General features: G+C 43.0%; 1 protein-coding gene across 2 annotated transcripts in view; it reads right to left on the reverse strand.

The window, feature by feature from the left end:
- SDK1 (sidekick cell adhesion molecule 1) overlaps positions 1-11,767 on the reverse strand; it is a 684,215-nt gene extending 672,448 nt beyond the window's left edge. The window contains exons 1-2 of one of the 2 annotated variants that reach the window (XM_043493256.1): positions 11,477-11,766; positions 9,521-10,940 (exon numbers count right to left, since the gene is read on the reverse strand). In XM_043493256.1, the coding sequence (XP_043349191.1) occupies positions 9,521-9,995 (475 nt within the window). In that variant the 5' untranslated portion in view covers positions 9,996-10,940; positions 11,477-11,766. Of the gene's footprint in view, positions 1-9,520; positions 10,941-11,476 lie in introns of both variants that reach the window. The other variant, XM_038420360.2, reaches the window with a different exon arrangement.
- Positions 11,768-27,335: the final 15,568 nt, after the last annotated feature.

The raw sequence follows: 27,335 nt of genomic DNA on the forward strand, positions 1-27,335 counted from the left end.
TACCTCTCCTAACATTTAACTTGCCATACCTTCTGCTCTCCAATAAGTTCATCCTTTCATCTGCCTGCCTGTCTTTCCCCTTACACAACTATTTATCTCTTGACATAATTTGCTAAGTATCCTTTGCAAGTTCCTCAACCTCTTTTGGTATCAAATGCAGTGTACAATTTGTTTCACAAGTTTTTGCACTTAACACGTTTACAAATCTCACCAGATTACAAACTGGCATTAACAAAAACCATACCCCATGAAAATACATTCCTCAACCATCCATTTCACGTTCAGGTTCTATCAAAAGCATAATGGATATTAATACCACTTTAAATAAGGATTCAGCTTCTTATACAATTTTAAATTATAAATTTGATAAAGTGGCATGAAAAATTACACTTTCATCTCTGTTAAACTAAGAATTAGACAAACTTCTCTTTCTTTAAATATTAAGATACTGTTTTTCTTCTTAAGAAATGCTTAGAGCTTTGCAATGGTTTTTATCTTTTTCAAAATTACACATTACTGTCAAATTTTAAAAGGTATTCATTCAATCCTAATAAAAAGTGAGATCATTTGTTGTTAGTATTTAAAGACACTCCCCAAAATGTATCCCAGCCTTTAGCAACCTCCAACATATTTAAACAAACAGTAGTACTTCAATTCCAATCCACTAGTAGATATGTCACTATAGGGTATGTCTATACTACGAAATTAGGTCAAATTTATAGAAGTCGATTTTTAGGAAGCGATTTTATACAGTCGATTGTGTGTGTCCCCACTAAGTGCATTAAGTCGGCGTAGTGTGTCCACAGTACCAAGGCTAGTATCGACTTTCAGAGCATTGCACTGTGGGTAGCTATCCCACAGTTCCCGCAGTCTCCACCACCCATTGGAATTCTGGGTTGAGCTCCCAATGCCTGATGGGGCAAAAACATTGTGGCAGGTGGTTTTTTGGTCCATGTTGTCAGTCGCCCCTCCCTCCGTGAGAGCAACGGCAGACAATCGTTTTGCGCCTTTTTTCCGCGCAGACGCCATACCACGGCAAGCGTGCAGCCCGCTCAGCTCAGCCACCATTGTTGTGTCCCTAGGTGCTGCTGGCAGCAGATGGTGCAGTAGGGCTGCAAAGCATTGTCATCAAACAACCGAACGACCGCGTCCGCTGCTGCTCTGCTCTCCTGCTCTGGCAGCAGACGGTGCAGTAAGGCTGCAAACCATCATCATCGAATGACCAAACGACCGCTTCTGCTGCCACTGTGCTCTCCTGCTCTGACAGCAGACAGTGCAGTAGGGCTGCAAACCATCATCATCTAACGACCACTTCTGCTGCCACTCTGCTCTCCTGCAGACACCATAACAGGGCAAGCATGGAGCCCGCTCAGATCATCGCGGCAGTTATGAGCACTGTAAACACCTCATGCATTATCGTGCAGTATATGCAGCACCAGAACCTGCAAAAGCAGGCGAGGAGGCGATGGCAGCGCGGTGACAAGAGTGATGAGGACATGGACACAGATTTCTCTCAAAGGATGGGCCCTGGCAATTTGGACATCATGGTAGAAATGGGGCAGGTTCATGCCATTGAACGCCAATTCTGGGCCCAGGAAACAAGCACAGACTGGTGGGACCGTATAGCGTTGCATGTCTGGGATGATCACCAGTGGCTGCGAAACTTTCGCATGTGTAAGGGCACTTTCATGGAACTTTGTGACTTGCTTTCCCCTGCCCTGAAGCGCAAGAATACCAAGATGAGAGCAGCCCTCACAATTCACAAGCAAGTGGCAATAGCCCTCTGGAAACTTGCAATGCCAGACAGCTACCAGTCTGTTGGGAATCGATTTGAAGTGTGCAAATCTACTGTAGGGGCTGCTGTGATCCAAGTAGCCAACGCAATCATTGAGCTGCTGCTATCAAGGGTAGTGACTCTGGGAAATGTGCAGGTCATAGTGGATAGCTTTTCTGCAATGGGATTCCCTAACTTTGGTGGGGTGATAGACGGAACCTATATCCCTATCTTGGGACCGGAGCACCAAGGCAGCCAGTACATAAGCCGAAAGGGGTACTTTTCAATGGTGCTGCAAGCACTGGTGGATCACAAGGGACATTTCACCAACATCAGCGTGGGATGGCCGGGAAAGGTACATGACGCTTGCATCTTCAGGAACGCTGGTCTGTCTGAATGGCTGCAGCATTTGTCCAGAACAGAAAATAACCGTTGGGGATGTTGAAATGCCTATAGTTATCCTTGGGGACCCAGCCTATCCCTTAATGCCATGGCTCTTGAAGCCAAACACAGGCAGCCTGTACAGTAGTCAGGAGCTGTTCAACTTTAGGCTGAGCAAGTATAGAATGGTGGACGTTTAAAAGCGTGCTGGTGCAGTTTACTGACTCGGTTAGACCTCAGCGAAACCAATATTCCCATTGTTATTAATGCTTGTTGTGTGCTCCACCATACCTGTGAGAGTAAGGGGGAGACATTTATGGCGGGGTGGGAGGTTGAGGCAAATCACCTGGCCACTGATACGCGCAGCCTGACACCAAGGCAGTTAGAAGCACAGCAGGTCGCACTGCACATCAGAGAAGCTTTGAAAACCAGTTTCATTGTACAGGGAGACTTTGGCAAACCAGTAAAGTGCCTGAAACCACTACGGCTTATTGCTAAAAGCAGCCAAGTCAGCAGGCTGTAAATTGGCCATTCAGCAGTCTCAGTTTAACCAAGGCAGGAGGGGAGGGGGGTTTTTGGGTGCCAGAGAGAGGGCAGTTTGATCCCATGTCCTTCCTAATAAGAATTTTGTTGAAGTTGCCGATACATGTATCTTAGAAGAGCAGGATGTGCCCCAGGAATGTCTATTGGGGCCTCAAGGCTGCAAACTCTGGAAAAACCCACACCTGGTTAATCGATAATCAGAAGGAGCCTCTTGCTTGCCCATTGGAACTGCTTGCTTAACAAGTTTTCTTTAAGGGACATGTAATTCTATTACTAATGTATAAATAAGGAGGAAAAGTTTGAGGTAGTGGGACTCTTCAGGACTGGACTCTCCCTCTGGATGCATCTTGTGTTCCCCACTAGCAGAAGGGCTGCCGCTGTGCCACTCGAGAGCCACACTCAGCTTTGGTAATTATCAAGGGTTGGAGGTGTTTTACTAACCTGTTGCAGATGTGTGTATAAGTGCTTGAGACTAAGTAAAGTTTAGCTTTAAGTGAAAGCACTCTTGTGTTGTCCTGTTTGTGCCAGCCATCTATCGGTCGGACAGCCGTATCTCCCCTGATTTATTTCCTGACACCACCTCGCACAGAATAAAAGTTACCAAGAGCTTTGGGTTAAAAGAGCCCCAGGTAACATCATGACTGGCCAGGCTACGGTGTGAAAGTTCTGTTTGTTTCTCCTTGATGAAAACCTGCCCCCTTGGTTCACTCTACTTCCCTGTAAGCCAACCGCCCTCCCCTCCCCTCCCCACTTCGATCACCACTTGCAGAGATAATAAAGTCATTGTTGTTTCAAATTCATGCATTCTTTATTAATTGTCACACAAATGGGGGATAACCGCCAAGGTAGACCGGAAGGGGTGGGGGAGGAAGGAAGGACAAAGCCACACTGCACTTCAAAACTTATTGAATGCCAGCCTTCCATTGCTTGGGCAGTCCTCTGGGGTGGAGTGGTTGGGTGCCCGGAGCCCCCCAACCTTGCATTCTTGGGCGTCTGGGTGAGGAGGCTATGGAACTTGGGGAGGAGGGCAGTTGGTTAACAGGGGCTGCAGTGGCGGTCTGTGCTCCTGTTGCCTTTCCTGCGCCTCAACCATATGCCGGAGCATATCAGTTTGATCCTCCAGTAGCCTCAGCATTACTTCCTGCCTCCTCTCATCATGCTGCCACCACCTCTCCTCTTGCTCCAGCCATCTATCCTCTCGCTCGTCCCTCCTGTCCTCACATTCATTTTGTGCTTTCCTGGACTCCGACACTGTCGGCCTCCATGCATTCTGCTGGGCTCTTTCAGTGCAGGAGGACTGCATGAGCTCAGAGAACATTTCATCGCGAGTGTGTTTTTTTCGCCTTCTTATCTGTGCTAGCCTCTGCGACGGAGATGATGGGGGAGCATTGAAACATTTGCAGTTGTGGGAGGGAAAAAAGGGAGAGTAGTATTTAAAAAGACACATTTTAGAGAACAATGGGTAGACTCTTTCACAGTGAACCAAGCTGTTAACATTGCATAACACATGTGCTTTCTTTACAAGGTCTCATTTTGCCTCTTATATTGAGGGCCTGCCGGTTTGGTGTGAGAGTTCACACACGCAGGGCCAGGCAACAGACTTCAGCTTGCAGGCAGCCATGGTAAGCCATAGTCTTTTGGCTTCTTTAACCTTCATAACATGTGGGAATGGTTTCAAAGAGCAGCACCCTCATTTCCCATACCAAGCACCCATTGGGTTGGCCATTTAAAATGGGTTGGCCATTTAAAAGGAGGGGCTGCAGTTTTCAGGTTACCATGCAGCACAAACCCAACTAAACCCCCCCACACACACCTGATTCTCTGGAATGATCGCTTCACCCCTTCCCCCACACCCCACCCCCACCATGTGGCTAACAGCGGGGATGATTTCTGGCACACAGCCCAGCAGGAACGGCCACCTCTGAATGTCCCCTTAATAAAATTCCCCTATTTCAACCAGGTGACCATGAATGATATCACTCCCCTGAGGATAACACAGAGAGATAAAGAACAGATGTTGCTTGAATGCCAGCAAACACTGGGACCATACGCTGCCATGCTTTCTTATGCAATGATTCCAGACTACGTGCTACTGGCCTGGCATGGTAAAGTGTCCTACCATGGAAGAGGCAATAAGGCTGCCCTCCCCAGAAACCTTTTGCAAAGGCTTTGGAAATACCTCCAGGAGAGCTTCATGGAGATGTCCCTGGAGGATTTCCACTCCATCCCCAGACACGTTAACAGACTTTTCCAGTAGCTGTACTGGCCACGAATGCATCCCAAGTCTTCAGGGCAAATTAATCATTAAACATGCTTGCTTTTAAATCATGTATTATATTTACAAAGGTTCACTCACCAGAGGTGCCTTCTCCGCCTTCAAGGTCCGGGAGCCCGGGTTGGGAGGGTATTGTCTCCAGAGTGATAAACAGTTCCTGGCTCTCGGGGAGAATGTTTTCTCCACTTGCCTGCTGTGCGCTAATCTTCAACCTCCTCCTCCCCAAAATCCACATCCCTGTTGCGTGAGGCTCCCGTGCAGGAGTCCATGTACAGGTGTGGGGTAGTTGTAGGGGCACCCCCTAGAATTGCATGCAGCTCATCATAGAAGGGGTATGTCTGGGGGTCTGACCCGGAATGGCCGTTTGCCTCTTTGGTAGGCTTGCCTGAGCTCCTTAAGTTTCACGCGGCACTGCTGGGAGTCCCTGTTATAGCCTCTGTCCTTCATGCCCTTGGAGATTTTTTCAAATATTTTGGCATTTCGTCTTTTGGAACGGAGTTCTGATAGCACGGATTTATCTTCCCATACAGCGATCAGATCCAGTACCTCCTGTTCAGTACATGCTGGAGCTATTTTGCGATTCTGGGACTCCATGGTCATCTGTGCTGATCAGCTTGCCACGCTGGCCAAACAGGAAATAAAATTCAAAAGTTCGTGGGGCTTTTCCAGGGCAGTGCATCTGAGTTGAGAGTGCTGTCCTGAGCGGTCACAATGGAGCACCCTGGGATAGCTCCCAGAGGCCAATATCGTCGAATTGCATCCACATTACCCCCAAATTCGACCTGGCAATGTCGATTTTAGCGCTAATCCCCTTGTCGGGGAGGAGTACAGAAATCCATTTTAAGAGCCCTTTAAAGCAACAAAAATGGCTTTGTTGTGTGGACGGGTGCAGGTTTAAATCGATCTAATGCTGCTAAATTCAACCTAAACTCGTAGTGTAGACCAGGGCTATTAAACACTCATGGCCCAATCCTGTAATGAGCTCTGTTCAATCAGTGGGGCTCTGCATAGTCACAGGGATCCACCCAACGAGAGTAATTTGCAGGATCAGGACCTTCAGATCCTAACAGCCACAGACTTCATATTTAGAAGTTTTATTTTATTTTTATCAGATAATAAGATTAGAGAATCATGTAATACTCTTGTCCATATGACCAACTCATCATCCCATTAGAAACCTTGTGTAGCTGTACCAGAACTTTCATTTTCAAGACACATGAGTTTTTGTCATAAACTGATATATCTTCTATAATGTGAATTTTCAATTTGATATAAAAATGATGGATATATCATACAATTCAGAAAGCATAGAGAACAGCAACCTGTCACTGAATTTAAAATTTGTGATAACCTGTTTGAAGTGCATTGCATTAAGACTGGTGTTTTTTATTACATCACATTTTAAAAGGACTACTACTGTGGGCAATGGGATATATTGATGTGGGGCTTCCTCAGTCTCTCCTGTTCAAGCTTTTCCACTGTGGCTAAATAACGAAATAGTGATCAGAGTATGGGGACTAAACACAGGCTTGCCCAACACCCAGATGGGTGCTCTAACCATTGGACTACAGAATCATTCTCACATACTCTCTCGCTTTTTGGCCCAATGGCTGTTCCACTGTAGATAAATACCTCAATAGTCACTGAGCCAGAGAGAGAGAGAGAGAAAATGTGAGATGGATTCGCTAGTCCAGTGATTAGGATTAGGATTACTAATCTGGAATGGGGGTGACCCTAGGTCCAGTCCCCCTGCATCATAGTTCATCCATACTGAAGCAGCTTTAGCAGGAGACACTGAGGGAGCCCCACATCAGAATATCCCATAGCTCAGTGGTTAGAGAACTCTGCTAGGGTGACCAGATGTCCCGATTTTATAGGGACAGTCCCGATTTTGGGGTCTTTTTCTTATATAGGCTATTATCCCCCACCCCATCCCGATTTTTCATATTTGCTGTCTGGTCACCCTAAACTTTCCTGAGCGATGAGACCCCTGTTCACATCTTTTCTTCCCCTTTGGCAGAGATGGAGGAACTTAACTTGGGTCTCCTGCATCCCAGATGAGTGCTCTAACCACTGGGCTAAAAGCTATAAAGTGGATGGCAGCACCACCAGCACCTCCTCCTGCAGCCATCTTGTATGGCGTGAGGCAGATGCTTAACTCATTTTCATAAGAATCACCTTAGGAGCCTGATTTCCATTCATGGATTGCTAAGCAGAGAGATCGTGCTTCCCTGCAGCCAAGATTCAAGCACCTATCTCCAACAGAAGGATGGGACTTAGGACACACCACTCTCACCACCATCTCCCACTGACAAGTTTAAGCAGGTCCCTATCTGGCATGCTGGCTTTTGTGGATTGCATTCTAAGGTGCTTATCTCTCCCCATTTTACTGTACAGGGAACCTAGGCACCTAACTCAGCTTTGTGGATCACAGTAGTATTCTTGTGATTTTCTTGGCATCTAAAAGTTAGGGGCCCAGACCCACAGCACTGCAATGCCCAGGTTCCTTCCTGTAGCCCAACCTTTGTTGGTACCTCATTGAATGAATTGTTCATAGTTCACGGACTAATAGTTACTAAATCCCAACCCCATGTAGTTGCACAAGTGCTTTTCTACTGAAGGAGAAAGTAGTTTATCTTTCTGCCCCCTCGCAGGCCTATTGCTTATTTAATTAATGCTTTGCCTATACATTTAATAAACTGATTTGGTGTTAGGGCTTTTTTAAAGTTTAGGATAGTTTGTAACACTAGACTTTGTACAAATCCCAAACAAATTCAATAAAGATGCATTTTGCATGTGCTTAGTAAACTTTGAAATATAGCACTAAAACAAATATTGTTTCAGTATTTCAAGTACTGTACACGTGTATGTGCATAGTTTTTACTGCAAGATGAAGGTTACTTTTACTATTCATAGAAAATCTTTTTTTAAAGAGTCAATTTAATTGATTCAGGAATCTACATGTAAAACTGGCTTCGCTGCTAGTCTCAAGAAGTCTAATTTAAATAGATATTTTAAAATATTTGCCTCTCAAAATAAAAGGTCACATTGGTAGACGTTAATCAAGGATACAAAAAAAGAGAAGAAATGTGAATTATAATTTGCAGAAAATTACATTAACTAGATTTAAGTACATTCTGTTTTGCTATAACAATACCCACTGTTAAGGTTTGCAGGCCTCAGCACACGTAGTTTGGGAATAGGAATGACAGCATAAACAAAACTTCAAAAAAGAGACACAGATTTATGAGGGTGGAGTTCACTTTTAAACTGGATTAGAACTACTCCATACCCTGGGGCTGAAAATGTTTGAAAGGGTGCAATAGTAAAGGCTGAGTTGACAGATTACAGCAAACTTGGTTTCATAGCCCTCTCCCTCAACAGAATATCCAGTTATTAAACTTTAGCTGTAGCATTCTCCCCTATGTACAAAAACTAAAGCGCTAGTGAGCACCCACACAAACCGTTCAAAGAGAAGCAAACCATTGCATTGATTTTATTTGTAAAAGGCTAGTTGACTAAATCAAGACATACTGTTTTAGACTTTAAAAATGAAATTGGTAAACATCTATTAAATACAGGGTTAATCAAAACAGAGAGGGTACTTTATTTTAAAGATTTGTTCACAGGACTCATTTCCCCTGTTAAAGATATTATTAATTTCCGAGTTTTAATCTTTGACTCGTCACCCACCCTATAGAGACGAACACACTAGTGGAGCACACACAATACACTCAACAATAAAACACAAAACAGCAAAGAAAGTGAAAGCTGCATTTGTTCTGCATGTTATTTTGCTCAGCCAACCGTAATGCCATAGCCTAACACTTATTGTTTACTCTCTCAGAGGATTATTAAGAATTACCCTGCCTTTGGATATTTTTTTAAAGAGGCAAATGTAGATGGAAAGTGATTGCCTCTTGATATTTGAAGTCTATTGGTTGTTTACAAGACACTCATTTGACACCAAGGATCTCTGATTTGAAAATACTCAGATACGAATCGCCGTTGTTTTTTTAACAATCTAAGAAATGAACAAGACTCGAATCGAAGTTCACATGCATTGGTACTATTTTTAAAGATTTTTGTTTACATGCCTGATTTAAATTCTTGTCGGTGAATTTATGAGTCCGTTTCTCTTGACAATTTATGTCGGTCACAATTTTTTTTTTTAAACTCACACAGAAGTTAACTCTTCTGCTGCCTAAGAAATAACAGAAACGTACGTTTATCTCCGATTAAATAAAAGGCAAGGTTGTGTGACGATTAACAGCGAGGTCCCGATATACCTATCAATACTTATCTAGAGAGTCGACACGGGGTAGTAAACTAACAGAATTAGGCAAGGGGGTAAACGCTTGTTCCTATAAAGAAAGGGCTGTTTATAAATAAAATACCATTATATAGTAAATCAATTGTTAATTACGATTTCTGAAGTTTGTTCTCTGTGATTAAAGCAAAAGGATATATTCATGCCTTAACAGGATTTCTACGTCTTAAGGGGCAGATGCAGCGTTTCTCTAAACAAAAATGTCTCTGAGCCCTACCTTGTGCCAGTGCTTGCAACATGTGGAGCTGAATCAACAGAAACGCCCACCATCCGCGGCAGAAGAAGAAACAGAAGTTTAACTTTATCATCATCCGGTCTCTCCAGCTATTCCTTCGTGCAATAATGTCTCGATCCACCTTTCTTCCAACCATTATTTCTTCACGGATCCCCAGTCGATCCGACTGCCTGATGACAGTTTTGTCAGCTCTTTGGCCATTGATCACTCCACACCCCGAGGCCGGGTTCTCTTTGGTGGGTTGAGGAGATCGCCCTTTGCCTTCATCCTGAAGTTTGGGGGGAACAGAAACCCCCGGTTTACAAGAACGGAGGACTCGGTGATTTGTGCTCACTTTGCATGCAACCTGAAGGCAGCACGCCGTGTGCATGACTGTGTTATAATCGCCATCTAAATCAATATATCTTGTGGAGGTATTGATTGCACCGAAACAACCAGGCAGAAATGTGAAACACATGTTTCTTTGCACTGTCACATCCAATGCCTTCAACGCTGAGAGAGTAAGTTTATTGGCGTTAGTATTCCAATAAATCTGGATCCTTCATCACATCGCTAGCAAAACCAGAGAGAAATTGATCCATCTAGAGAACCACTAGCAGACAATTCAGAGAGCACCTTTCCCATACCGCAAAGATGACGGAAACTATTCCCACTTGTGATTTTTATGGAGCAGGTTAGTTTTCTGTATGTGTCCCATTCCGCGTGAAACCCCTGCTACAGAAGTGTTAAATTCTTGTATAAGAAGAAAATAAACCTAAAACGAAGGGGAAATACCGCACTACTCCTCGCACTAAGGATTTATTTCAGACAATTTCGAGATTAGCCATGCAGACAGAATAGTCTCCAGATATCCCCCCCAGTGCTTCACAATTACATTAATCCGATTTTCCTTTGGCTACAAATCTGTCATCAATATGAGGGTTTGAAGGGTTCTTGACCAGGTAAATTTAGCAGCCCTAGCCGTGATTCCAGTTAGATTTGAAGTCAGCTACAGGCCAGTGGGGGTGTCACTCGAACTCTCACACTCAGCCGGAGGTGGGGAAAACCTCAGTTGATCAGATTTCCCTCCTAGCAAGAAGGTGCTGGTCTGTTTCTTGCAAGGGAACCGCAGTAAAAACCACCTCCAAAAACATGCAAAGGATTTGCTTCTGCTCGGTTGTGGAAGCAACAAAGAAACCCTCTGCTGGGGCGTTTCAAGAAGGAGGAGGACGCAAAATCGCCTGAAACAAGCAGCAACAATGTGAAATCCTTCCAGTCCCTTTGCTTATATGGACTCCTCCTACGTTCCTTGTTTGTTCAGCCCAGGGCTCCTGGTTCTTCCTGTATGTCTCTCCCTCGCAGAGGCTGTAAACACAAGGGGGGGAAGCTCTATCGCAGCAGCAGCAGCAGCAGCAATAAACCCCTACACAATAAAAAAAAAATAAAAAGTAAACACTAAAGGTTTAACATTTAAACAAACAGTGGGAATTGCTCCCTCACCTCCTTAAAGAGAGTGTGTGTGGGGGGGGGGAGTTTTTATAAGAGGTTTTTTCCTGCACAGATTTTTGTCCTGATTCTTAAAATACCAATAATAAAAAGCGAATCAGGACCAAAAGTAAAACAAATCACCAAGGAGGGAAACGGATCAAACAAAAACCCTGCCAGCTCCCGCCCTTGCCCGCCACAAGCCTGAGCCTGAACTTTCCTCGCCTCTCGCTCTGTATCACCTGGTATCAACCCTGCCCCTCTCGCCCACACTTCACAACCCCACCCCCACTTTACACTGCGTCCGGACACTCCTCTCGTGTCCCCTACCTCAGCACCTCCCTTCTCCCCCAACCCCTCTGACTCAATCCACATTCACCTCCCCTCTCTCCTCCCCAGCCATAAACACCCCATCTCACCACCTGCCCTACCCTCCCACAGCCGCCCCATTTCCTCCCTCAGACCCTGACCTACACCTAGGAGGGCTGGGTCTGTGTGGGGGAAACATCCCTCCCGGGGCCAAGCAGAGGTGGTGGGGGGGCGGGGGGGGGGGGGCTGGCTGTCAGAGGCAGGCGATGTGCGGGGGTTGGGTGTATTCACACAGGTTTGCGCGCCCGTTCTGTACAGGCGCGGGGAGGGGGGAGGCCAGCTCCCCGCCCCTCACACACTGGCTGGCAACGAGCGCGGGACCGTCCAGCAGCCGCACGGAACGTTCGCCGTCCCGACCTTCCATTCCACCGGTTCTGTTCCCTCCCCCGCGCCCCTTCCCGAGGCACCGCCTCCAGCCAGGCGACTGATTGGCCAGAAGACGCGTGGGGGGTGGGGGAGGGGGAGGCGTTCTTTAACGGCCGCGCGCGCTAGCCCCCTGGAACGTTGCCCCTGGTCCTCGCGCTCGCTGCGCCCCCTAGGTTTGCAAGCCAGCCTCTGCAGCCGCCAGGGTAGGCACGCCCAGCAAAGAATGGGTGAGACTGCTGTAGCTGCTGGCCAAGAATCTGTCTGTCTGTGCATCCCCTGCAGCTATTAATTTTTTGCAGCAGCGAGCAAAAAGAGGGATTTGACGAAAACCAGGGAGCCTAGAGGTACAAATTAACACCCCCCTTTCTCTCTTTATGTGGTGCTTCTCAGCGTGCAAGGGCTAGCAGCACTGCAAAGTTCTTGAGCTTTGTTTTATTTGATATACCAGCAAATGTTTAAACTAGGTTTGCGCCCAACTTTTTTTTTTTTATATCTCGGCTAGGTACCTCTTGCGTTGGATTCACCAGGGGCACACAGTAAACTGTCATGTCAAATGTAAGAGGCTTTTGTATTTATTAGGGGTTGGCTTGAAGCTTTGGCAAAGAAATGAGAGGCATTTAAATTAAGCCAGTTCTTTTTCCACGCTCCCCTGTTTTCTTGCATAATAAAAAGGAAAGTCTCCCATGCCACCTCACAAACTGGTGCATGATATCTGCCAGCCCCACACCTGCGCAATCTTCTTCCTACATAGTATCCGACAAGTGCAATATATCTATAGCCCCTTCCACTCCCTAACGTGTAACAGGTTCATGGATATCTAATAGCCACGTGTGCACGTTTTTCCCTATGCAGTAACTAATAGGTGATTGGTTTCAGAGTAGCAGCCGTGTTAGTCTGTATTCGCAAAAAGAAAAGGAGTACTTGTGGCACCTTAGAGATTAACAAATTTATTTGAGCATAAGCTTTCGTGAGCTACAGCTAACACCCCCAGTCAGTATCAGGCTCATGATATCCAGTGCCCTGCACATTCTTTGCTTCTTCCACTTATTATCTAATAAATGCATTATATATATCCCAGCTTTTCTCCAGGCTTTCTCTGTTTCCATTATTGAATTAGTGTATAGTATGTCTCTGCCCCTACAAATGAACTCTTTCCACTCCAGTATCTAACATCTCTGTGATATTGATATCCCACTGTGTTCATATCCACTAACAGGGGATCTAGGCTACCCCAGTGCTCTGTAACCTCTCCCTAGTAACCGAAAGATACAAGCTATATCTCAGCCCCAACCTTATTAACAACCAGATGCATGATAAACTGTGTCCCAGCACATTTTCCCTCTCTGGTATGAAACAGGTGAATAATTATAAAACTCAAGGCTCTACTTTTATACTCATCCCTCCCTTAGGTCTGTTTTCATTACAGTACAAGCTGAGCCAAGCCTGTTTTAAACTGTAGAGAACTGGTCTCTGGGTACAACTGTGTTTATAATTTCTGCTGAGCTATCAACAATTCACTGCAGTGGGAAGAAACTGTGTTTTAAAACTAGTTGTTTGGAGGGGGGGTGGAGCTCTAATTTTCCCTAACTGGAAATGCATAATACACTTAATTGGGTTTTTAATTACTACAAAGCAGTATTATGACTGTAGATCTGCCTGACAAGTCTGGAAGTTGCGTTTCAGATTTTAAGGTCAGTTTGAAATCAGTGGGTGTCATTTGCTATAGGGCAACTTCCCCCTGACATAGGTGTATGTGCTCCACTTTTTAGCTCCGCTCCTGGACTTTGGAGGATATAATATGATATATAATATTTTGTGTGCTGATGCAACTTAGCCACACACCCTAATTCTTTTTTTTTTCCTGAAATGACATCCCTGCATATAAGAAGAAAGGCTCAGGTACTCTCTATTTAAGTTCTAGTAAAGTTGAAAGTGGTTATCATTACTGAAGAAGTAGCGGTTGTTAAAATAATCATCGGGCAGTTTAGGCCCCAAATTAAGGCTTTATAAAAGATGAGTTATAGAAAATCTAGCATTAATATGTTTGTCTTCATAATTTTGTTTTCACTGAAGCCATGTTTTTCCTTGGAATTAAACATTCATTTATAGTCGTCTCAAACCCACAGGATTGTGCTGGTGTCTAAAAACAGGAAAATTAAACTAAACTAGTCAATTTTCATCCTCCAAGCATATGAAGTTGAGTGAAATTAAAAAAAATAAACACACCATCTTCTAAATAAGAGTAAATCAGTTTTAAGACATTTTAAAATTAATATTTCAGGGTGCTTTTAGTAACAAATAAAGGCATCTGCTTTTTAAAAAAAATCTATGCAACCTGATAATGTCTCTTTAAAATTATTCCCCCCCTGTATTTTCAGTAGGAAGGCAGTGTGTGTTTGATCACTTTCTTTTGATCTGGTAAAGTGCCTTTGGTCTCCTGAAGGGCAAAAATGGTGTTTTCTTCAATCTTGTTAGTTTAACACAATTGAACAGCCCTCTTACCTGGTTTGCTAAGACACAGAATAACATATTTGGATACCAGCTAATGGGGCTGAGCGGAACTTAGGCTACAACATGACCAGCCTGACTTCAAAGATGTTAGCTTTCATCTTAACAAGTGTTTAGAAGGCTTTTAAATTGTATTAAGCTAAGACAATTTAAGACAATACCATTTTGGCCTTAAACACAAGATCTATGTCTCTAAAATGCAGCTCTGTTGTTTTGGAGAATTGGTTTTGGGGTTTTTTAAGTGTTGCAATGTGAGATGGCTGCCTGGATGTTGGTAATATTGCTTTTGCTGTTTCCATGCTACCATTCCAGTTGCTCTCTGCTCTCCACTCTCCCTAATGTGCATTATGAATGAGGAGCAAACTGCTGAACCAGTGGCAGGAAAGGCAGTAGATCAGCTCTCCTATATAACCAAGACAACTATTGGAGATTTATGAAGGCAAACCAGTAGTGGGGGGAAGCATAGAAGAGAAGGAGATGGAGCCAATGGTGTAAAAAGACAGGCAGATAATGGAGAAAAGAAGATAAATATGAGGCAGATCCTGTAATTTAAAAATGACTAAAATGCAAACATGATACCAATTCTACTGTAAGCTATATAGTTTTGTATCATCGTAGAATATTGCATCATTTTATTTATATACGTGATTAGAGCATAGAGAAACATTGGGAATAGAGGGCAGAGAAAAGGTGGGGGAAGGAATAGAAAACTCACCTACTGAAGAGATGTCAGCTGCCTAAGGGCAGCTGTTTAGCTAAAAAAGAAGGATCATACAACCACTCTATGGAGGAACCTAACTAAAGATAAACCCAGTTCTTGGTTTGGTAGAAAAGAGAAGGGAGAAGCAAATTGCCATGCAACAAATTGACAACTTGCATCTTTATGTTACTCATATGGCTTGGGTGTATTTGTTGTAACTATGCTTCTGACATTAACAAAAATTTTATAATTTTGTCACAAATAGTTAATTTGTCCTGACTCATACATTTGTACTGAATACTGCTACAGCTGTGACTTTTGTCAGCCAGTCAGACTCCTGTGGAGAGAGTATCTCAAATGTGCCTGATTATATTTATTTTTCAACAAATATATCCCATCTTACTTTCCTAAAACTATCCCATTCACTGATGGATAATACTAAATTGCAAGGTTGCAAATCACACCAAATTCTAGTCTTCCAACCAGGAAATCACTATGATTTGGTTGCTTATGTTAGTCCTGTAATTAAACTTAGTCATTGCCTTTCATACATTCTTCTAGAAAAGGCATTGCTGACTAATTTTATGCCAGCATATAGTATTTTTCACCAAGATGTTTTCTTTGACGTTTTACTGTACTCAGAAAATATAGCTGGTAAAGAAAAAAACAGCAATAGCTTTGAAAGATAAGAGGAAAGACACTTCTACATTGACAGGTAATACCATAGAACAAAGAAGTGGCACCAGCATAGGTTTAATATTCAGACTCTCAAGAACACTATTTATCCTCTTGTACTTGAACATCATATTTTGCTCTCTGATCTCCATCCAGGCCTTCCTTGCTCCATCTTGAATAAGCTGCTAAACAATTCAAGTTTCTGATGTATACACAGAAGGGTTCTCTACAACACCTGTCTGTACAATGGTGACAATAAGAATTCCCAGCTTCCTGAGTGCTGGAGCTTATTCCTAGACTTGGATTTTGCTTTAATCTAAAATTACAGTGCAAATTTATCACTAGGAAAAACAATTGCATTAACTTAACTATATGGTTATCCCAAAAGATTTTATACTACTTTGAATACTCTTCCTTTCTTCCCAAGAGACAAAGCTTTAGAAAACAACAGATATGTGATTGAAAAATAACTTGTTTTAAAAACAGGATTATTTTGCAACCCACTAAATCAGTCTGAGTATAGTAAACTATTGGAGGGTCTGAAATCTTCCTAAACAAGGGGGTAGTCCCAAGCGTCACTAGCCAGCTGCTCTGCTTTAATGGTGTAAATCTGCTCCAACATCAATAATAAAGATTGGAAGAGAATGAAAAAATATCACATTACATAGCTGGGAATCCCATGAGAAGCATTATACAATGACCTCACCATACTTCTGGAAGTGTCTTTTGCAAAGAAAACAGCTCAGGAATAACAATAAGAATTCAGATAGAATTCTAGGGGGTTAAAGAACTTAATATGATATGAGTTATAATGCCTTTTACACAAACACAGTAACAGTCTTCTGTTTTCTTCTGTTTAGTTTTAATTTACTAAAAAGCAGTTAACCATAGAAGATAGGCTCAGACTCTGGATGGCATTGGAACCTAAGTTCCAAGATGCCAGCAAATTCAGAGTTAATGGTACTGCGTAGTACCATTGTGCCAAGACATAGGAATCTGAGAACAGTAGAGCCACAATACTAAGGCACAGCGGTAAGAGTTAAGGGCAGAGTGAGCAGACTGACTGAACTCCACTTTTCATGGCTTTTATGAGTTTAAGACCTATCCTCATAGTGCTTTAACACAGCTGTGTTTAATATATTCAAAAGCCAGATGAGCAGATTTGGACGGTGTCTGTACAGTCTCTAGAAAAGGGTAAGTGTAGCTTCTGAATTACCCCCATCTTCTGCATTATGCCAATGTAACACAAGGCCATCCCATTTCCCTGTCAGAAGAAATTTACAATGACCTGGCCATGTTTCCCTGCTGTGTTTTGTGGAGTAGAGAGTTAGTGGAGTAACATAAAGGATCAAGACAACAGGTTCTGCGTTTTTGAAATGTAGATGTTTGAAAACATTCTTAGAGCCTCCAGGAGGAAGACTACAGGGGCTTTAATGATTCTACTCCAGACGAGTTTGGATAAAATGTAGAGAGAGACTTATTTTAACAAGTCTGCAGTCTTCAAACACCAATCGGTCTGGACATCCAGCAACGGGTAGCAATGATTACCTTTCATGATTCAGACGATGCCCCAGGCAAAGGTGACCTGAGCAAGTTGAGCAATGGCTGGGATTGTCCATAAGTACTATAGGCACAGACAAAATGTATAGGTTGTACCAAACCTTTATACCATACTTCTTCCATCATATTAAATTTCTTAAATTTTTATCTTTCTTTTTGCATCTGCCTGCTGGTCTCTGAATCTACTTATTGATCAAGATTAAAATACAAGTAAAAATTGATCATATGTACAAAAGAGAAAGCTTCTAATAAATTGCATTTAAACCTGCAGTCATACCACTTCATATTGAATTGCAGTAATATGTCAACCTAAGCAGGGTCATGCCAGATGGGAGACCTCCAAGGAACACCTAGGGCTGCAGGGAGAGGTGCTGGTGATTCAGTACACTTACCCCCTGAGCCATTAATGAACCAATGCCTGAGCATAATGTTATGAGTGTACTACTGCTGGAGGTCCCGTCTTTAAGGCGAGACACAAAACTGAAGTCTTGACCACTTGTAATAATTAAAGATTCCATGGCAGTTTCTATATGAGAAGAGGTGACCTCAGTGTTCTGGCAAAAAGGCAGCTCAGGGATTATATTCTTCTTACCTTAATTCCAGTGGAGTTTCAGATCATCACATTTTTCTTCATTTCCTGACCTAAACTGTTATGGAGTATTCATTTGCACTGTTAGGTGCTGAATTTCACCGCAGAGAGAGCTGCATTTTAATGGTGGAAGAAATAATCCCTGTGTATCACTTACCTGCCTTGCAAGGGTGTTGTGAGGGTTCAGTTAATGTTTCTGAAGTGTTTTGAAAAGCACTATAGAAGTACAAATGATAATATTTTTATTAAATACAAGACTTGTTTCAAAATGTATGATATACATATGTTCTGTTCATAGATATTTTATCTTGCATAAGGAAGGATACCTGTTGAATTTTGATATTATGAAGTTACATTATCAGTATTTTTCTTTAAAGAAATATATAAACATATACAAAGAAAACATAATTTAAAATAAATGTAGTATATACTTACTAAAGTATGGAGTAAAGTATAAAGAGTTACTGTAATTGTTAGTTGAAAAATGCACAGAAATAAATACATTGATTCCATTATTACAAGGCTGCATTATTTTAATTGGTTGACATGATTATAATGGAATAATTTTTAAAAAATCATGTTTAATACAAGGTAATAAAGATATAACAGAGAGAAAGATGAAAACAATTATTATGAGGACTTGAACAATAAATGGATCATCAAATGAGAGCATACGTTTCTAAACACACATTAGGTGTTTATAGTAATTACAGTATAGGCTTCCTGACCTAACTGTAAATTATTTTTCTTTTGGAAGGATATAAAAAGGTATTAATTAGTAGTGATTTAGACTAAGATTCAAATCCAGTGGAATTGTTGATTTCAGCAGGATTTTTACCTGCATTTAAACTGTTGCTTTATATTCTGTTGGTTGCTAATCTTTTGTGCGTGCATATACTTGCATATACAAGAATTTTCCGAATTTACTGATGGCTCAAGTTTAGGCATCAAACTTAAATCTCATAATTCCAGGTGGATTGTGTGACTCAGAGGAGATGAAGACAGAGGATTAAAGCAGATAAGCCAATGTGCTAGCTGTCTTTACAAGTTCTGGGGTGTTGGCACAATATTAAAGTCATTTAGTATATTTATTCCCAGGCAGTTGGTGCTGAGGATCTTCACCAACAGGTTCTTATCCTTAGCAGCCAAAATAATTTAATTGTTGCCACTGTTCTCCTTGGATGCATCCTTGCACACATCAACTCACCCCTTCTCTGAACTGACTCTCCATTATTCACCTGGCATCTAATCAGCACCTCTCTGCTTTTCAAGCCTTGCTCTTCTGAGTGACATGATTCTTCCCTTCTTCATGGAGTTACTCATTTAAAGGTGGCCAATAGACTATATCTTTGAATGTAGTCAAGTTAGGCCTGGAGTCAGAGCAAGAAGAACACTAACAATAATTTTGCTCACCTGATTACTTATTGCCATTCGTATCCTGCTCATACATACAGAAAAGTAATTTAAATAGCAATTCAGGCTGTGTACATTTGTATGGTTCCCATCTCAGGAGTACCAATAAGTATAGTCTTTGACCCAAGGTCAATAGGACAGTTCTTTGCTTTGGAAGGGAAGAATATTTCCCAGTAACAGAAATTCTGACTTGTCCATATCCATTGTCATCTATTTAAAAGTAGCTAATTACAAAGATTTTCCAATGGGCTGTTTCTACACATTCTTTAGGTAAGTTGTAGAAATGTATTTTAATGTGTAATAAAGTTCATCTGGCAGTGCACATTTGATTCAAATTCAGACTGTCACTTTTCAGTAGTAAACATGATCTGAAATACATGTTCCTTGAAAAAGCCATAGCGATACTCAACTGTAATTAACTTAACCAAATGGCAGAATGTTGCAATTGCAACAATACTAAGGCAGATGAAATGAAGGGGGAATATTGCAGTAAAAAAAGTAAAAATGAATCCTTAAAAAAGAAAGTAAGCATCGAAACTGTGTGGTCGCTTCTTATAACACTACTTTAATTTATTCTGAACAGCTTTTTTATCCAGATATAGTAATAATTTAAAATGTTTTCTTGTAATAATTGAGCTGACAGATTTACCCTAATTGAGTGAAAGTTTATAAAATGTCACAATAACCTATAACAGTAAATGTTGATGGGTGGGAAAGGGGCAAAATGGAGACAGACTGAATAACTCCAAACAAAAAAAGCCCTGCTGATGTAATTCAAGGATTGTGTTAAAATCACACCTAGTAGACCAGAAAAGTGTGGGACTAGAAATCAATCAGCCAAAATTGGTGTGTCAGAAATTAGGTGTAATTGGTAAGCAAACTAATATGGAGGATAAGCTATTCCGCACATCACTCTGTTTTAGGGTCCTTAAAAGAAAATAGAATTCTAGAAGTGTAGGACTGGAAGAGACCTCAATAGCTCAGCCAGTCCAGTCCCTTCCACCCAAGGTAGGACTACATTATAACTAGACCATTCCTGACACGTATTTGTCTAATCTGTTCTTTAAAACATCCAATAATGGAGATTCCATAACATCCCTAGGCAATTTGTTCAAGTGCTTAACCACCCTGACAGACAGCAAGTAGAGCTGTCAAGTGATTAAAAAAATTAATCGTGATTAATCACACAATTAATTGCACTGTTAAATAATAATAGAATACAATTTATTTAAATATTTTGGATGTATTTTACATTTTCAAATATATTGATTTAAATTACAACACAGAATACAAAGTGTACAGTGCTCACTTTATATTTATTTTTGATTACAAATACTTGCACTGTAAAAAACAAAAGAATAATATTTTTCAATTCACCTAATACAAGTACTGAAGTGCAATCTCTTTATCATGAAAGTTGAACTTACAAATGTAGAATTGTGTACAAAAAAACCTGCATTCAAAAACAAAATGATGTAAAACTTTAAAGCCTACAAGTCCACTCAGTCCTACTTCTTGTTCAACCAATACCAATGGTGGTGGTGGTCGGGGACTCTCTCCTCCGGGGGACTGAGTCATCTATCTGCCGCCCTGACCGGGAAAACCGAGAAGTCTGCTGCTTGCCAGGGGCTAAGATTCGTGATGTGACGGAGAGACTGCCGAGACTCATCAAGCCCTCGGATCGCTACCCCTTCCTGCTTCTCCACGTGGGCACCAATGATACTGCCAAGAATGACCTTGAGCGGATCACTGCGGACTACGTGGCTCTGGGAAGAAGGATAAAGGAGTTGGAGGCGCAAGTGGTGTTCTCGTCCATCCTCCCCGTGGAAGGAAAAGGCCTGGGTAGGGACCGTCGAATCGTGGAGGTCAACGAATGGCTACGCAGGTGGTGTCGGAGAGAAGGCTTTGGATTCTTTGACCATGGGATGGTGTTCCATGAAGGAGGAGTGCTGGGCAGAGACGGGCTCCATCTTACGAAGAGAGGGAAGAACATCTTTGCCAGCAGGCTGGCTAACCTAGTGAGGAGGGCTTTAAACTAGGTTCACCGGGGGAAGGAGACCAAAGCCCTGAGGTAAGTGGGAAAGCGGGATACCGGGAGGAAGCACAGGCAGGAAGGTCTGTGAGGGGAGGGCTCCTGCCTCATACTGGGAATGAGGGGCGATCAACAGGTTATCTCAAGTGCTTATATACAAATGCACAAAGCCTTGGAAACAAGCAGGGAGAACTGGAGGTCCTGGTGATGTCAAGGAATTATGACGTGATTGGAATAACAGAGACTTGGTGGGATAACTCACATGACTGGAGTACAGTCATGGATGGTTATAAACTGTTCAGGAAGGACAGGCAGGGCAGAAAAGGTGGGGGAGTAGCACTGTATGTAAGGGAGCAGTATGACTGCTCAGAGCTCCGGTACGAAACTGTGGAAAAACCTGAGTGTCTCTGGATTAAGTTTAGAAGTGTGTGCAACAAGAGTGATGTCATGGTGGGAGTCTGCTATAGACCACCGGACCAGGGGGATGAGGTGGATGAGGCTTTCTTCCGGCAACTCACGGAAGCTACTAGATCGCATGCCCTGATTCTCATGGGTGACTTTAATTTTCCTGATATCTGCTGGGAGAGCAATACAGCGGTGCATAGACAATCCAGGAAGTTTTTGGAAAGCGTAGGGGACAATTTCCTGGTGCAAGTGCTAGGGGAGCCAACTAGGGGGAGCGCTTTTCTTGACCTGCTGCTCACAAACCGGGTAGAATTAGTGGGGGAAGCAAAAGTGGATGGGAATCTGGGAGGCAGTGACCATGAGTTGGTTGAGTTCAGGATCCTGACGCAGGGAAGAAAGGTAAGCAGCAGGATACGGACCCTGGACTTCAGGAAAGCAGACTTTGACTCCCTCAGGGAACAGATGGCCAGGATCCCCTGGGGGACTAACATGAAAGGGAAGGGAGTCCAGGAGAGCTGGCTGTATTTCAAGGAATCCCTGTTGAGGTTACAGGGACAAACCATCCCGATGAGTCGAAAGAATAGTAAATATGGCAGGCGACCAGCTTGGCTTAATGGTGAAATCCTAGCGGATCTTAAACATAAAAAAGAAGCTTACAAGAAGTGGAAGGTTGGACATATGACCAGGGAAGAGTATAAAAATATTGCTCGGGCATGTAGGAAAGATATCAGGAGGGCCAAATCGCACCTGGAGCTGCAGCTAGCAAGAGATGTCAAGAGTAACAAGAAGGGTTTCTTCAGGTATGTTGGCAACAAGAAGAAAGCCAAGGAAAGTGTGGGCCCCTTACTGAATGAGGGAGGCAAGCTAGTGACAGAGGATGTGGAAAAAGCTAATGTACTCAATGCTTTTTTTGCCTCTGTTTTCACTAACAAGGTCAGCTCCCAGACTGCTGTGCTGGGCAACACAAAATGGGGAAGAGATGGCCAGCCCTCTGTAGAGATAGAGGTGGTTAGGGACTATTTAGAAAAGCTGGACGTGCACAAGTCCATGGGGCCGGACGAATTGCATCCGAGAGTGCTGAAGGAATTGGCGGCTGTGATTGCAGAGCCCTTGGCCATTATCTTTGAAAACTCGTGGCGAACGGGGGAAGTCCCGGATGACTGGAAAAAGGCTAATGTAGTGCCCATCTTTAAAAAAGGGAAGAAGGAGGATCCTGGGAACTACAGGCCGGTCAGCCTCACCTCAGTCCCTGGAAAAATCATGGAGCAGGTCCTCAAAGAATCAATCCTGAAGCACTTAGAGGAGAGGAAAGTGATCAGGAACAGTCAGCATGGATTCACCAAGGGAAGGTCATGCCTGACTAATCTAATCGCCTTTTATGATGAGATTACTGGTTCTGTGGATGAAGGGAAAGCAGTGGATGTATTGTTTCTTGACTTTAGCAAAGCTTTTGACACGGTCTCCCACAGCATTCTTGTCAGCAAGTTAAGGAAGTATGGGCTGGATGAATGCACTATAAGGTGGGTAGAAAGCTGGCTAGATTGTCGGGCTCAACGGGTAGTGATCAATGGCTCCATGTCTAGTTGGCAGCCGGTGTCAAGTGGAGTGCCCCAGGGGTCGGTCCTGGGGCCCGTTTTGTTCAATATCTTCATAAATGATCTGGAGGATGGTGTGGATTGCACTCTCAGCAAATTTGCGGATGATACTAAACTGGGAGGAGTGGTAGATACGCTGGAGGGGAGGGATAGGATACAGAAGGACCTAGACAAATTGGAGGATTGGGCCAAAAGAAATCTAATGAGGTTCAATAAGGATAAATGCAGGGTCCTGCACTTAGGATGGAAGAATCCAATGCACCGCTACAGACTAGGGACCGAATGGCTCGGCAGCAGTTCTGCGGAAAAGGACCTAGGGGTGACAGTGGACGAGAAGCTGGATATGAGTCAGCAGTGTGCCCTTGTTGCCAAGAAGGCCAATGGCATTTTGGGTTGTATAAGTAGGGGCATAGCGAGCAGATCGAGGGACGTGATCGTTCCCCTCTATTCGACACTGGTGAGGCCTCATCTGGAGTACTGTGTCCAGTTTTGGGCCCCACACTACAGGAAGGATGTGGATAAATTGGAAAGAGTACAACGAAGGGCAACAAAAATGATTAGGGGTCTAGAGCACATGACTTATGAGGAGAGGCTGAGGGAGCTGGGATTGTTTAGTCTGCAGAAGAGAAGAATGAGGGGGGATTTGATAGCTGCTTTCAACTACCTGAAAGGGGGTTTCAAAGAGGATGGCTCTAGACTGTTCTCAATGGTAGCAGATGACAGAACGAGGAGTAATGGTCTCAAGTTACAATGGGGGAGGTTTAGATTGGATATTAGGAAAAACTTTTTCACTAAGAGGGTGGTGAAACACTGGAATGCGTTACCTAGGGAGGTGGTAGAATCTCCTTCCTTAGAGGTTTTTAAGGTCAGGCTTGACAAAGCCCTGGCTGGGATGATTTAACTGGGACTTGGTCCTGCTTTGAGCAGGGGGTTGGACTAGATGACCTTCTGGGGTCCCTTCCAACCCTGATATTCTATGATTCTATGATTCTATGATTCTAATAGTATTTTTCAGTTCACCTCATACAAGTACTGTAGTGCAATCTCTTTATTGTGAAAGTGCAATTTACCAATGTCAATTTTTTGTTACATAACTTCACTCAAAAACACAACAATGTAAAACTTTTAGAGCCTACACGTCCACTCAGTCCTACTTCTTGTTCAGCCAATCACTCAAACAAGTTTGTTTATATTTGCAGGAGATAAGTCTGCCCTCTTCTTATTTACAATGTCACCTGAAAGTGAGAATAGGCATTTGCATGGCACTGTTGTAGTTGGCTTCGCAAGTTACTTACCTGCCATATGTGCTAAAGATTCATATGTCTCTTCATGTTTCAACCACCATTCCAGAGGACATGCATCCATGCTGATGACGGGTTCTGCTTGATAATGATCCAAAACAGTGCGAACAGACGCTTGTTCATTTTCATCATCTGAATCAGATGCCACCTACAGAAGGTTGATTTTCTTTTTTGGTGGTTCGGGTTCTGTAATTTCCGCATCAGAGTGTTGATCTTTTAAGAATTTTGAAAGCATGCTCCACACCTCATCCATCTCAGATTTTGGAATGCACTTCAGATTCTTAAACCTTGGGTGGAGTGCTGTAGCTATCTTTAGAAATTTCACATTGGTATCTTCTTTGCATTTTGTCAAATCTGCAATGAAAGTGTTCTTAAAATGAACATGTGCTGGGTCATCATCTGAGACTGCTATAACATGAAATATATGGAAGAATGCAGATAAAACAGAGCAGGAAACATACAATTCTCCCCCAAGGAGTTCAGTCACTAAGTAATTAACGCATTATTTTTTTAACAAGCATCATGAGCATGTCCTCAGGAATGGTGGCGGAAGCATGAAAGGGAATACGAATGTTTAACGTATCTGACACATAAATAGCTTGCAATACGGGATACAAAAGTGCCATCCGAATGCCTGTTCTCACTTTCTGGTGGCATTGTAAATAAGAAGAGGGCAGCATTATCTCCTGCAAATGTAAACAATCTTGTTCAAGCAATTGGCTGAACAAGAAGTAGGACTGAGTGACTTGTAGGCTGTAAAGTTTTACATTGTTGTGTTTTTGAAAGCAGTTATGTAACAAGAAAATTGACATTGGTAAGTTGCACTTTCACAATAAAGAGATCGCACTACAGTACTTGTATGAGGTGAATTGAAAAATACTATTTATTTTGTTTATCGTTTTTACAGTGCAAATATTTGCAATAAAAATAATAATGTAAAGTGAGCACTGTACACTTTGTATTCTGTGTTGCTATTGAAATCAATATATTTGAAAATGTGGAAAACCATCCAAAAATATTTAACAAATTTCAATTGGTATTCTACTGTTTAACAGTGTGATTAAAACTGCAATTAATCACAGTTAATTTTTTTGAGTTAATCATGTGAGTTAACTGCGATTAATTGACAGCCCTAACAGGAAGTTTTTCCTAATATCCAACCTAAACCTATTTCCCTTGCTGAAGTTTAAACCCGTTGCTTGTTGTCCTCTCCTCAGATGTTAAGGAGAACAATTTTTCACTATCCTCCTTGTAACAACTTTTCATGTATTTTGAAAACTGTTATGTATCCTCTGTTTTCTCTTCTCCAGATTAAAGAAACCCATTTCTTCAATATTTCCTCATAAGTCATGTTTTATAGACCTCTAGTCATTTTTGTTGCTCTCTTCTGGACTTTCTCCAATTTGTTCACATCTTCCCTGAAATGTGGTGCCCAGAACTGGACACAATACTCTAGTTGAGGCCTTCTCAGTGCGGAATAGAATGGAAGAATTATTCCTCTCTTGCTTACAACACTCCTGCTAATACATCCCAGAATGATTTGCTTTTTTTGCAACAGTGTTACACTGTTGACTCGTATTTAGCTTGTGATTCACTGTAACACCTAGATGCCTTCCTGCAGTACTCCTATCTAGGCAGTCATTTCCCATTTTTTATGTGTGCAATTGATTGTTCCTTCCTAAGTGGAATACTTTGTATTTGTCCTTATTGAATTTCATCCTATTTACTTCAGACCATTTCTCCAGTTTGTTCTGATCATTTTGAATTTTAATCCTATCCTCCAAAGCACTTGCAACCCTTCTGAGCTTGGTATTATCCACAAACTTAATAAATGTACTCTCTAGGCCATTATCTAAATCATTTATGAAGATAGTGAATAGAACTGGACCCAGGAGTGATCCCCACATGGATAGAGTTGCCAGGCATCTGGTTTTCAACCGGAACGCCTGTTCAAAAAGGGATCCTGACGGCTACAGTCCATGCTGCTGACCAGATCACTAAAAGTCTGGTCAGCAGCACAGCAGGGCTAAGGCAGGCTCCCTGCCTGCCCTGGCTCTGCATGGCTCCCAGAAGCAGCCAGCATGTCAAGCTTCTGGGCAGATGGGTGGCCCCGGGGGCTCCACACACTGCCCCAGCCCTGAGTGCCGGCTCCACAGCTCCCATTGGCCAGGAACCATGGCCAATGGGAGCTGCGGTTGTGGCACCTGCATGTGCGGACAGTGTACAGACCCCTCTGGCTCTTCCACCTAGGAGCCAGACATGCTGGCTGCTTCCGGGAGCCGCCTGAGGTATGTGCCACCTGGCTGGAGCCTGTACCCTAAACAGCCTCCCATACCCCTACCCCAGGTCAGAACCCCCTCCCTCACCTTAACTCCTTCCCAGAGTCCGCACCCCTCACCCCCTTCGACACTCCAACCCCTCAGCCTCACACCAGAGCCCACACCCCCAACTGGAGTCCCTACTCCCTCCCACATTTCAACTTCCTACCCCAGCCTGGAGCCCCCTCTTGCATCCTGAATTCCTCATTTCTGGCCTGACTCTGAAGCCACATCCCCCAGCTGGAGCCCTCACCTCCTCCCACACCCCAACCCCCCGCCTCAGCCCTGTGAAAGTGAGTGAGGATGGGAGAGAGCGAGCAACAGAGGGAGGGGAGATCAAGTGAGAGGGGGGCAGGGCAGGGCAAGGTGTTCAGTTTTGTGCCATTAGAAAGTTGGCAACTCTACCATGGACCCCACTTGATATACCCTTCCAGCTTCTCTATGAACCACTGATAACTACTCTCTGGGAATGTTTTTTCAGTTATGCACCTGCCTTATAGTA

This window comes from Dermochelys coriacea, chromosome 10, assembly GCF_009764565.3.
Source record: "Dermochelys coriacea isolate rDerCor1 chromosome 10, rDerCor1.pri.v4, whole genome shotgun sequence".
Classification (NCBI taxonomy): domain Eukaryota; kingdom Metazoa; phylum Chordata; order Testudines; family Dermochelyidae; genus Dermochelys; species Dermochelys coriacea.